The sequence below is a fragment of the Medicago sativa genome, chromosome 3 (genome assembly GCF_051527215.1).
Source record: "Medicago sativa cultivar Bolivia chromosome 3, Bolivia_mono, whole genome shotgun sequence".
In the NCBI taxonomy this organism is placed as follows: Eukaryota; Viridiplantae; Streptophyta; class Magnoliopsida; order Fabales; family Fabaceae; genus Medicago; species Medicago sativa.
The window spans coordinates 99,522,549-99,535,585 of NC_140751.1; the positions used below are offsets into that span (position 1 = coordinate 99,522,549).

The 13,037-nt window shown below is 34.2% G+C and overlaps 2 protein-coding genes across 2 annotated transcripts; one reads left to right on the plus strand and one right to left on the minus strand.

Annotated features, from left to right (window-relative positions):
• Window positions 1–3,202: 3,202 nt before the first annotated feature.
• On the minus strand, window positions 3,203–5,387 carry LOC146942793 (formin-like protein (DUF1005)). The gene is given in 2 exon segments (XM_085756876.1): window positions 3,203–4,154; window positions 4,544–5,387. Coding segments are annotated over 2 exon segments (1,365 nt in total). The 5' UTR covers window positions 5,170–5,387; the 3' UTR covers window positions 3,203–3,415.
• Window positions 5,388–11,167: 5,780 nt separating this feature from the next.
• PSRP6 (plastid-specific 50S ribosomal protein 6) lies at window positions 11,168–11,654 on the plus strand. Its single transcript, XM_085756887.1, has one exon. The coding sequence runs from the start codon at window positions 11,211–11,213 to the stop codon at window positions 11,523–11,525; it is 315 nt and encodes a 104-aa protein (XP_085613013.1). The 5' UTR covers window positions 11,168–11,210; the 3' UTR covers window positions 11,526–11,654.
• Window positions 11,655–13,037: the final 1,383 nt, after the last annotated feature.

Here is a 13,037-nt window from a genome sequence, read left to right on the forward strand (position 1 = left end):
ACAAAAAAAGATGGTATTTGAAATAATAGAAGTTGGATAGAAAAAATTGCATGAATGTAAATAACATCCTAAAACTTATTTTTAACATAAAAAAAAATTAAGCATATAACACTCAAAAATAAAACAAAAAAAGTTCATCATGACGTTCAAAGTTCTGGGGGAGCTTACAATGGGTTGGATAATCATAATTAACTAAGAGAAACCTGACAACTGAAATTGCCACCACATTTGCACCCAAAACCTTCAGATATTATGTATATTGATTGTCTCATTTATATGTTGTTCAATATATACTCTTGCATCCAATATAAAAGTTAAACCCACACATGACACATTAACATCTTTCTCTTAAATATGACACTTTCTTCATCTATATTTTATGAGATATACAAATAAGGTCAAAGACACAACATGCTAAAAAATATGGGCTGATGATGGTTTCATAGAGTGATATTTTTGTTCCTTTCCTTCACGAGAAGAGAGAAAGTAAAATAGAGAAATAAAGAAGATGAAAAAAGAATTTTAACATGAGAAAAATGAAAAGGGTAAAAAACATTAGGAGTGTGTGTTTTATCTGCGAGAGTATGAGGAATAGAGTGAGTTGCTGGTAATTTTATGGATTTAATTTGTTGAAGTTGGAGATTTCAGGGTAATTATGCTACAAAAATATTAGACTCATTAAAAAATGCCACATTATGTAAAATATCTAACAATCGTGTATTTTGTCAACTTAATAGGACACATCTACATTTCTCTATTGTCAGATTCCACCAAAAACTAAAAGTGAAGACATTTAAAATAATTGAGGTTAAATAAAAAAAGGGAAATGCTAACCGGTGCCCCCGGGGCACCTGGTTAAGGATATGAAAAAGGAAATTATATAGTAGTTAATGCATTGAAATTGTATAATTAATTTATAATAAAATCAAAAGCAATTTCCTTTTATGGTAATAATTCCCTTTTATGGTATGCTTAACCGGTGCCCCCGGGGCACCGGTTAGCAGGACCCGCAAAAAAATGCATGAAAGCGGATGACATCCAAAAACTAAAATTTAAGATAAAAATTTAAACCAAATGATCATAATGTCAGGACTTATGTGGGAACCTACATTGAGTTGTATCATAATATTAGTCAAAGAGCAACCACACAAGTGAGATTGATATCACATATTCACCCAAAGTCTTAAGACAACATGTATAACGGTCATCTCACTTATATGTTACTCAACATATACTGTTCCATACATTGTGGAATTTTAACTCACACTAAATACATCAACATTTCTCCATTAAGCGTCAAACCCTCAGTGTCTGTGATTCGCCACCAAGAACCACTTCGACTACCCCCACAATGTTTAACTGGGTTATGATACCATTGTTGGGTCTTTTGGGGGAGCCAATACCGATGCAGATCAACACATTGGAGAAAAGCAGTCATGCAAGTAAGAATGATATCACATCTTCATCCAAAATTTTAAGGTTTAAGTATATAAGTTGATTCCCTTATTTGTTGTTCGACCTACACTCATATATTCAATGTAGGGCTTTAACTCACACTTGATACATCACAATATTTTCTCCCTCAAATATGACGAAATTCTAGCCCGTGCTTGGCACGGGTGTCCATACTAGTATAACAAACTTTGACAGAATTATGGATTTAAGGAAATCATGATTAATTTAGTTAAGAACCATACGAAAAGCACTTAAACAATTGTACCTAAGTTTCTTCCATAAATATATAGGATGTCCCATACACTTTATGTGTTTTGATATTCAAATACACGTAAAAAAATTAAATATACAAAGCTAATAGTAGTTAGTAAAAATGATAGTAAGGTATTTTGCTCCCATCCGTTGTTTAACATGAAACATTAGAAAACTTGTCGATAATATGTCGCGGTCAAGGGTTCGGTGTTTGTTTTTTCAGAGTCCTCTCTTTTGAGTAAGGTATGCTCCCAGACTAAAGAGGTTGTCCATATATATTACATTTTTTTATTATCAAGTAATTTAATGATTAAAAATTGACTTTTTAAGATTAATAAATGAAAAATCTCGAGTTCAAACATCAGTCATGCATATATAATTCAATGTCAATATTAACTAAATTAAGCTGAGGAAAACCAAAATAATACTTCTCCATCTAGATTTACAAATGTAAACAAAAATTCTATATACACAAATATTGTAGTTGAAAAGTTAATGTGGTTAAAAATCTGTTTGGTTTGGCTTCTGAGAAGCAATTCTAGCCCAAAATCAATTCTCTACAGTGCCAAAAGCAATTCTAGCCAAAAACAACGTGTTTGGTTCAGCTTTTCAGAATTGCTTTTGTCCTCCAAAAGCAATTCTCCATGAAGCTACAAATCCTAGCTTCTAGCTTTTCTAGAATCAATTCTCCTTGAACAACGTGTATAGGTTTGTATATTTTATTATTACAACACGTTATTTTACTTTATTGCCCTTTATCAATTCTCATTCTTTATCAATTCTCCTTTAGCTATGTCTATTTTAGTAATTATACATTCAAAAGCAATTCTACATAATTGCATCCAAACATAAATCATTTTGTTTAATCAATTCTACATAATTGTATCCAAACATAAATCAATTCTCTCAGAATCAATTCTGTCAGAATCAATTCTATCAGAATCAATTCTCTCAGAATCAATTATATTCAAAGCTGAACCAAACGGGCACTTAATCCACAAATATCAATTTTTCAACTACCATTTTTACTTATATTTCATTATCAAGAGGTAAATGTTAACATCTCACTTATTCAACAAACCCTAAACTTATTTATGCGGTTGTAAAATCGTATGCACAATACAACACCTACTTAATTGGTGTACCGTACTATGGATTTTATATGGATTGTAGCTACCTTAAAATCATAGTGAATTATTGAAATTTCAACAAATATATCATGTTCCAAACATAAAATTAGGATTAAACGTCCCATTCTGCAACATAATAGCTTATTAGGTGGCCAACTTTGCTCACTAAAAAAACAGATAGCCAGCTATCAATTGGGTGAACGATATATTCAAAGAACATTGACTGGTCCAAGTACTTACAACTTAAGCCTTACATGACTCAAGGAATCCAAGATACACCAGAAAAACAAAAGAAAAGCACACAAACACATGAGCTATGTATGAGTCAGTGCAACAGTTCTGAAAAATAAAAATTGTTAAACAGATTACAAAAAAGCTTTTCTTGATTTCCCATAATTAACAAAAAAAAGAAGACAGAAAATCAAAGAAAAACCACACGTGAATCCAAAACCCCACCGCTCTACCATTCCTGTACAGCCTGTAAATTGTTGTTTGTTAGTACGAGTAAAATGCCTCACTCACTCAAAATCAACAACCCCATTAAAAATATAAAAAAGAAAAAGACATAAACATAGAAATCATCCAACTAAATCCATTTGCTGACAAAGCTCTTTCCTCAACCGTTGAGAGAATAGCCTGCAAGCATCCACACTTAAATCAACGGCTGCAGCTAAAGCTACAAAAGCAGCAGCATCCTCCGTGCAATTCACGTGCGGCACACTCACCTCCACCGTAGGTTTGCTGCACCTTCCCTCACCTTCCACACTCGCCGACATCACAAACCCTCTATACATACAATACGGCCATAGCCCATAACCATAATCACCACTTCCCCTTGGACTAAAAATCGGCGACGTTGCATTGCCCGGCGTCGCACGACCGTTAGAACCACTTCCTCCGCCGCAACGGCTACTCAAATCAAGAACAAACTTTCCTCCTTTAGTCAAACTCAACGTTGACTCTGCAATGACTATACCACCAGCACTCATGCTACCGTTAGTGTCCGGCATAAGCTCAAACCGGTATCCAAGACCATCAGAGCCACCGCGTTCACGCCACGCTTCAAGTCTTCCCTAAGGCTTCCATGTACCATCACCAGGACGAAGAATAAGCCATGAACCGGGATTTGAGCAGCTAACCCGGTCTGAACCGGGAGATGCAACAAAAGGTGTGACCATTGAAGCAGTTGCAACCGGTGAACCGGAAAGGTCGTGAACCGTTATGGACCATCCTTTGCGTTCTTTCCCTGGACGTTCACGTTCACTTCCGAATGAACTTAACCAGCTTCTAGAAGCTCCTACCTCTGATTGCATTGATCTGAAACGAAACGGAATAACCATCACGTTAGATAACTTGGAAGATACAAACATACACTCAACGTGTAACAGAAAACTTTACAGATTCAGAAAATTCGAATCCCTAGAATTGACTCCTAACCTAAACCACTTCTAAAAAAATTTCTAAAAATCAACTAATCCAAATTTGGTAGCAACTGCATTCAAATTTTCAACTAGACATGAAATTGATATTTTCAATTTTCTACTTTAGCCTTTCATTTTCACTATCCATAAAGAGTAAAGTGCGCGAATTGCGTTCATACGGTAAACGCGGGTAATGGCGCTAAACTAAAATCATTGGAGTTAAAAAAAAATAGTTCAGGTAAATTACTAGCACGTAGATGAAGATTGTTCAGAGTCAATTTATACCTAGAACGTTGATTCCGGTCACCACTGTTGTTTCTGAAACTGAACTTGCACGTGAAAACAGGGTGTGAAATATTGCCTTGGATCTGAAAAACCTGAGGACTACATTCTGGCTCGCCGTCGAACTGGAATACGAACCTAGGATCAGGTTCTGTCTTAACATTTAGGTGAAACTGCGCAGAACCGCCTTTATCATCCTTCCCAACCGTAATCCATCCATTATGGAAAATAGTGGCCTTCGTTGGAGTACCGGTGAGGTTCAAAGGAACAGAGACTTTTCCGAGAAGTCTCCCGGAGTTAACGCCGCATGTGGTGCCACTACGACCAGTGTAGATCGCAATTTTGAGGGAAAGTTTTTTGGCGAATATGGATTTTCCGGTGAACCTGTCAAGATCAGCCTTACTGAGATGAAAAGAAGCGGCAATTGGTTGGATTTGTGAGTCAGGGGAATTATTCTCGTGAGGAATGAAGGGGACTAGAGCAGTTTGTAGAGGAAAGTTCTTGAGTTTTATCTTACAGAAACACGGTGAAGAGGAAGGATGCACGACGGAGCGTGCAGGTTTGGAAGCGACGGGGATTTTGAGGGCGAGGTTTCCGATGGTTAGACGAACGAACAGACAGGGATCCATGTTGGTGAAATGGTTGGGAAAATGGAGAAAGAGTGTTAATGGTGGTAGAAAAGTAGAAGTAACATTAGGTGCAGTGGAAGTAGTGTGTGTGTGTGTGTGTTTTGGGTGAAATGGGAAAAAGCAAGAGAATGTGATGTGCTTAGTAGAGAATAGAATTGAATTAGTTGAGATGAGACTAGACTTGAGGGAGGTTGAAGAGGTGAGAGAGAGAGATAGATAAAAAAGGGTAAAGGGGGAAAAAGGGAAGAGAAAAAATGGGTAGGGTGATGAAATTGTGGGTGTGGAAGACAGCTGGGTACAGCTAGGATTGTTGTTAGAGTAGTGGCTGGGAAACCTAAGTTGGCGGTATCTGTTACTATTGAGTTGAGGTCAGGTCCCTCTCTCTCTCGAATTTTTTTTTCTTCTACCCCTATCAACAAAAAAAATGATATGTCTGTCCCTAGTTGAAAACAATTGATCAAAATGCCCCTATTCTTCATTTTAGATGGCGAGCAGAACCAATTTTCAACAATCCCTACAAGTTTGCAGGCTTTTTTTTGAACAAACTGTATGTTCTCCATTTCAAATGGAGAGCAAGGATTTTTTTTTTCTTTTTCTTGTTCTTCTTTTCAAATGGCGAGCAAGCCATTTTTAGTTTTTTTTTGTGTGTTATATTTTTAAAATGGCAACCAAGCCATTGATTTTTTTTTTCGGTACAACTTTTTGTTTTTGTTTTTTAGGTACATTTTTTTTAGTTTTATCTAAGGGAATTAGACACTTTAGTCCCTGAATAGGAAATGAGTCGTCACTTTAGTCCCTGAATGCAGATAAATTGCAAAATAGTCCCTGAATGTAGATAAATAAAAATCCTTGCTCTCCATTTGAAATGGAGAACATACACTTTGTTCAGAAAAAAAGTCTGCAAACTTGCAGGGATTGTTGAAAATTGGTTCTGCTCGCCATCCAAAATGAAGAATAGGGGCATTTTGATCAATTGTTTTCAACTAGGGGCAGACATATCATTTTTTTTGGTGATAGGGGTAGAAGAAAAAAAAATCCTCTCTCTCTCGCTCCTGCACTGCACTTTACTGGACCCCACTCTCTCTCTTGTTTAATTTAAGCAGCCAGCCCATTGGATTTCATTTATGGGTCATGTTAACTTATGCCCTTAGGGCACATGTTAAGCAACCTAAATAGAGCAATTTTGTATTGGAAAACACAACATAACAACTTTTAATAAGTTGAATACACGCCTTTTGATATGTTTGATATGTGTATTTCTATAATGAGTATCTATTTTGAGGGCACAAGTCAACATTAACCTTCATTTATTTATTGCTATTTTAATTCTCGTTATTGCCCTAAGCTTTTTGTTACTGTCTGCTACAACGTAGGGGTAAAGGTAAGGGCAGGGCAGCATGATACACATCTGCCACGCCACACGTGGAGTTGCTCTTCAGTTATGTTTACATTACCACTCAACCAGTACGTACACAACCATGAAACCATAACATAGCATTGGGATTGCTGAGAGATGTGGATCCTTTCAAATTTCTAACATTATTTCATGAAAGGGTCATGTTAACGCACATATTAAGCAATCAAAAGTAGAAGAGAAATGCTAGGGTCACACCCCTAACACACTCTCTAACACACTCCAATAAAAAATTGCCACATGATCCCTTCTTTTTATTCCTTTAACCTGTCACCGATACAACAAGTATTCTCTTTTTTTTTTTTTTTTCAGTGTCTTCCTCCACTCTGATTCCTCCACTCTGATTTTGTTTTTGTGCCGATGCTTATGCTGGAAAAATCAATATCATCGTCCTCCTTGAAGAGTAACGGTACCGACCTAATAAGAAACCCATTTTTGATTTGCTTCAATTTGTAGTCCTGCATACACCATTTTTCAAGAAGACCCATGTCGATGTCTTTTTCATTGAAACCCATGGAAAAACATCATCATCCCCAATTTGGTACCCTTGATTCCAACGTTCACCATCACTAGATTCGATAAGATTCATCTTTTTCTTTCATTTTGCAATTACACAAATTGAGAAGAGGGGGTTGCTGTTACAAATTGAAAATGAAAGTGAATTAAAATGGAAGAAGGATGGTGTTGAAATTGAGAACGGGAACAGGGGAGAAATGAAAAAAAAAAAAAAATGGAACGATGATAATGGTTAACTACCACAGTCTCTCTCTCTCTCTGCAAAATTGTCATAGAAGACTGGAAAAAATTGCTCCAATTTTTGTTAATGTTTTGTAACTTGAATAGCCTGTAACAGGTAAAAGGAATAGAAAAAAAGAGGTGATGTGTCTAATTTTAATTGGAGTGTGTTAAAAGGTGTGTTAGAAGGTGTGACCCTAGCATTCCTCAAAGTAGAAACATTCTCTTGAATTTTGTGCATTTAATTAATCAAAAGTCAAAAAATTAAATTTAAATGCATTAATTACACCAAATTATTTTCACTTTTGGCTCATTAACTTGTGCCTTAGTTAATGCCTTAATGACACAAGTTAACATTTTCCTTCATTAAATTAATAGTATTAATTTTTTTGTTTAGCGAAGCAGCTAATACTCCTTAAAAATTCATTTTTTTTTTAAAATAAATACCTTTTATAGAGTGTTATGCAATTTTTCTATTCACATTGCCAAATTTGCAAAATTTACCAAAAATATTAGAACCAAATTTTTCTTTACTAATTGGTTGAAATGAAATATATTTGACTTAAATACAATTTCAGTCAAAAATAACTTTTTAGGTAACTGTTTATCAAGTAGAAGAAAGTCGTGGTCTCTTTGATTTTGTTTCTGTTATAGTAGAATTTACTAAATTAGTTTTTTTTAGTCCATTTACTTATTTTTTTCAAATTAAAAATTTTGACTTAAATTTCAATTTCCGTCAAAAGAACTTCTTTATATGACTTTTTATGAAACAACGGAAAGTCTAAGCCTCTAAAAGAAAACTCTTTTTCCTTCATTGTCATTCTTTAAATTAACGAGAGAAAAAAATAAACTGTTAGGATCATAACGAGAGCATCACTGGTGCTAAAACTCAAGATTTTGTTCTTGAGTTAATTTTGGTAGAACACATTCTATCAGCTCAACTAGGGATGGCAATAGGTACCAATAGGTAGGGTACTATAGTACCCTTCCCCATACCCGCGCTTGTAAAAAATACTCATATCCGAGTTCATACCCTCATGGGTAACAACTTTAGTGTCATTTTCCATATCCAGTGGGCACCTAAGTGTCCATATCCGTACCCATTACCCGCACTTTGATCATAAAAAGACAATAAAAAATATCACAATTGAAATAAAACTATGATCCAATTTTTTTTTAAAGCAACTCATAAAATAGTAGAAATCGTAGTATTTAACCAAATAAAAAAACATCCAAAATATTTCTCGAAAATTAAAATAAAAACATTCAAAATACATATAAAAAAGTGCATGTTAAAATAAACATCTAATTGTTTTAAATCATAAATTTGTAGCTCGTGAATATATGAAGGTAAAGACGAAACGATTACATAAATATGTATATGCAGGTTGTGGGGCTAGGTAGTATAGTGCCCTTCCATCTAAATTTGCGGGTAATTACCCAGACCCAAGACCATACCCATAAAAACGGAGTTTTACCATACCCATTGCGGGTATTTTTTACGGGTGTCTATCGGGGCTGGGTCCAATTGCCATCCATAAGCTCAACTTTAATCACATGGATAATTTTTTTTGTAGTGCTAAAACAGTAATAAAAATATAAATTGGACCTCAATTATTAATTATTGTTAAGATATATGAATAATTTCATGACTTTATCATATTCTCTGTCCTATAAGGGTGTTTGGTAAAAATAAATTTAGGTAGAAATAATTTTATATATTTTGATTTAGTTGATGACCGTTTCTTAGCTAAATCAAATGACTCGTATTTGAGGATTGTAGAAACATGGATCTTCAATCTTTTAAATTGAAATATATGACTATGATTCATGTTTTCAATCTTTTGAGCAACCTTGTCTTTATGCATAAGCTTGCATATAATAATTGTGTTGTAGTCTTTTTACTTTAATTGCGCTTTTTAAATTGTCGATACGTGAGGGGTTATGCTATATATTTGACGTGTGATTTGGTTAGAATGTGTTGCCTTACATGCAGTTCGTTGTCAACTATAGTCTTATTCTTCTGCCTCACGAACATGGCTTCAGCACAGGCGGACTTTTCTTTCGAGTCATAGTAAAAATGTTGTGTCATTTCATCTTTTTTGTTTTGGTGTGCGGATATATGCCCATATTTCTAATATGATATGGTTTGTTTCTTTTACTAATGATTGTTCTCAAGTAAGTTGATTTTTTTGTTTACAAAGGATAAGTGATAAAGTATCTCGATTGTTCATTCAATTTTAGCATATGATATAAGCACAACTTAGAAAAGTCATTAAAAGGTTATGTTACTGCAATGAGAAGAAATATGATAATCATGGTCTTTCGAGATTTAATAGTAAACAATGACCTATCCATGAATTTATGTTTGCTGGCATTCAACGGCATAATGGAGTTACATGAATCAAAAGTCTCAACTTTCCTTACGCTGCACATGATATTTTCTTCCAAATGTCTGTCCAAAATTTCTCTTGGGGTGAATCAATTTTTTTGTTGTTTATCTAATTAATCGAGTGACATTTCATGTTGTAAGTACGGTTGGTCTTGTTCAGTTTACGATCTCATTTTTTCCTTTTGTAATTGTCATGCATAGTTTTGAATCTTGATTATTTTGACGTGTTGATTTTTTGGTATTCAAAAGTAACACCAAATCAATGTAGATTCTTGTGCGGTTAGATGTGTCTTTGTGGACTATGGTACTAACAAAGATTGGTACAAATTATATCGTATCTTATTTGTAATTATTTCGCTTCTAAAGACGTCACTTTTTTGCTAAAAAAAAAAAAGACGTCACTTTTCACAAATAAAAAAAAAAGTTGTCTTGCTTCACTTGTCCCCAACTTAAAAGTTTGAATTTCTGGTTCTTGGTTATAGATTCTCTGAGACGTCCATTCCTATTTGTGCTCTTAATTATGTTTATGTTCATTCTCTTAGTCTTGATGAGCATCTAGAGTTCAACTTATCTAAACTTTTTCTTATAAAAAATTGTAACCGTGCTACTAACAAAGGATTGAAAGGACAAACAAGAAATATCAACTACTAAAATATGTACGGGTGTTGCAAATTTGTAGCTTTATGTTCCTAGTTAAAAGGCTAAAGCCATAAGAGAAACCCCAGTAAGAGATGCCCAAAATTTTTTTTACACTATACACCTAAATTTAGACCTTTGCCCCAACATTTTCCTTGAATTGCCTATTTTTCTTTCCATTTTGATATGCGTTCATGAAGATTTTTTTTTTTGAAGGAATGCGTTCATGAAGATTTGTTTGTAGGTGAGGTAGAGTTTTCGGAAAGTGCAAATACCACGTTTTTGGATTTCGGTTTCAAGCTTTTGTGTTTAAATGGTTTTCCAAAAAACTTAAGCAATCATTTTTTGGCTTATAATGAGTTACAGATAAACTTAAAACATTATTTTCCAATTCACCATTTTCCTTAAAAAATTAAGGAATTTGTTTGAGCTTAGATGAACTTGAAGACAAACATAGAAGTTATATGTTTTTTCGACCAATATAAAGAATGAGAGAAGGGCATTCACTTCTCCCAAATTTTGAAAGTACAAACGCAGGGACATGAAACGTTGAAAGTGAGGGTAAAAGCACACAAAAATTGTGTGAAAAGTTAAATGACAAAAATGCTAATATTGATTTACTTTTTTTATAAATTGCAGGGGTGAAGACACAAATATAGGGGTATAATTTCCCTGTCCGAGGGGATAAAGAGAAACACAACACGACCCAAATGGTTTGGGCTCAAACACAACTGGGGTGGGCCTCGAATATTTACAAAAGGTTAATTTGGGAATTACAAAAAATTCAGGAGATAAAACGATAAGGGGATAAGAGAGTCTGAGAAATGAGAAAAAGCAATAGAGAAGAGAATTGAAGAGAGAAAAATGTCATCGGTGTCAAGCATATTCGGATGCGGGGTTTCGATTGCGCCAAATTCATTGAGAAAGAAAGCAATTGGAATTGAAAGGAGAAATGTATGTGGAGGATTGTTGATAGAGTGTTCATCGAGGCCACAGAAGAAAGCAACTGCACATCACATGAAGACGAGGCCCAAAAAATCATCACTGTCGGATAGGAATCGGAAACCAACAGAGTATGCTCCTTTGCCACCACTGCCTCCTGATTTTACAATTGTCATTTCTGCTGATGCATCATCAACGGCCACGGTTGTTCCTCCGCCTCCTACTCCTTCTACTTGATTTGGTACCTTTTTAAAGTATCTGTGTTGTTGTTATTGTTATATTTTATCGGAATATGATTGTATTGTTAAAATATACTCGCTACTTGTTTCAGTTTTATTCTTCAATTCAATGTGATTTTCATGTTTACATATGTTGATCGATGACAAAATGTCCATGCTACTATGTTATGGAAAATGCTTGTTACGGTAAACCACATAATTATCGAAGCTCAGGTATAAATTATAGGTCACCAATTTCCTTTGTATTATTCCTTTCAAAATATCATGATGATATTTAGCAACATGCATCATAGTTACTTTAGGTGCAATTGTTGCCGAGTGCCAAAATATTCGGCACAATTTTAATAATATTAATTTTTCGCATGTTATAAGAGAAACTAATCAAGTTGCTCACTGTTTAGCAACATATACATTTTCTATTTCTTCTTATGATGTTTGGATTGAAGAAACACCTTGTATTGATGCAGTTGTGGCCTTCGATTTGATGCCACACTCGGATGAATGAATATATGTTTCTTGTCAAAAAAATATCACTATGATATTTCATCATATAGTCATACGATGTTTATGGAAAATAAACTTTTTACACTGGCGTTAACAAAGTTAAATTTGTATCCTTGTTCGCAAAAAAAAATAATTTGATTTTCCATAAGCTTTTACACTATAAAGGATAAAACTTTAACTTTGTTTATGTGCTTTAACTTTTGCCTTAAAGCATATGTTGTGGGAGTCTCACAAAGCATATGTTGTGGGAGTCTCACAAGTGTATAAACCCGCAGATAAGCTCAAGAAAGTGAATAACAAATCTAGCCTAAGTTTGTCGATAGACTAATTATACGTGAATGGAAGACAAGCAGATAATAAGTTGTGTTGTTAGGCTTTTTTGAATGGTAAAATCAATCCTCGTTAACAAATAACACCTGAAAAATTTAACTTTTAACCTTGTTAACTCTTGGAACTAATAACAAATTGATTCGCATTGACAAAACAATATGGTGGAGAAATATATATTATCGGCATTGTACTCCTATAACTATAAGAGACTGTGAAATACTGAAATTCATTTAATATCAAAGCTGATAGCAGATAACCTATTAACCTTATGTTTGATGTGCATTCTTGAGTTTCTCTGATACTCTTGCATGCAATTTTGATAACATTGATTTCTAGCTACAGGAAAAAAATTGCTCTGTTTCTACGTTTCAATTTTGATAGCATGGTTGAAGTTTTGTTTTATCCGTATCAACAGCAAACGGCGTTAAGTTTAACTGGGCGGTGAGTGCATATATTTAAAAATAAATAAGGGAGGTGAATTTGATTAAAATCTAGAGGGCTGTTTATGTTACATGAATAAAACTGAGGGAGGTGCTTGTAATTTGTCCTATATTTTGTTTTTTAAATTTGTATTTTATAAAGACTATTAAATTGCTATTATTATCATGGCAAAATGTTCAACAAAAACATATTAGTTGTTAAATTTCCTATATTTAGATTTCATTTTGAAAGAAAG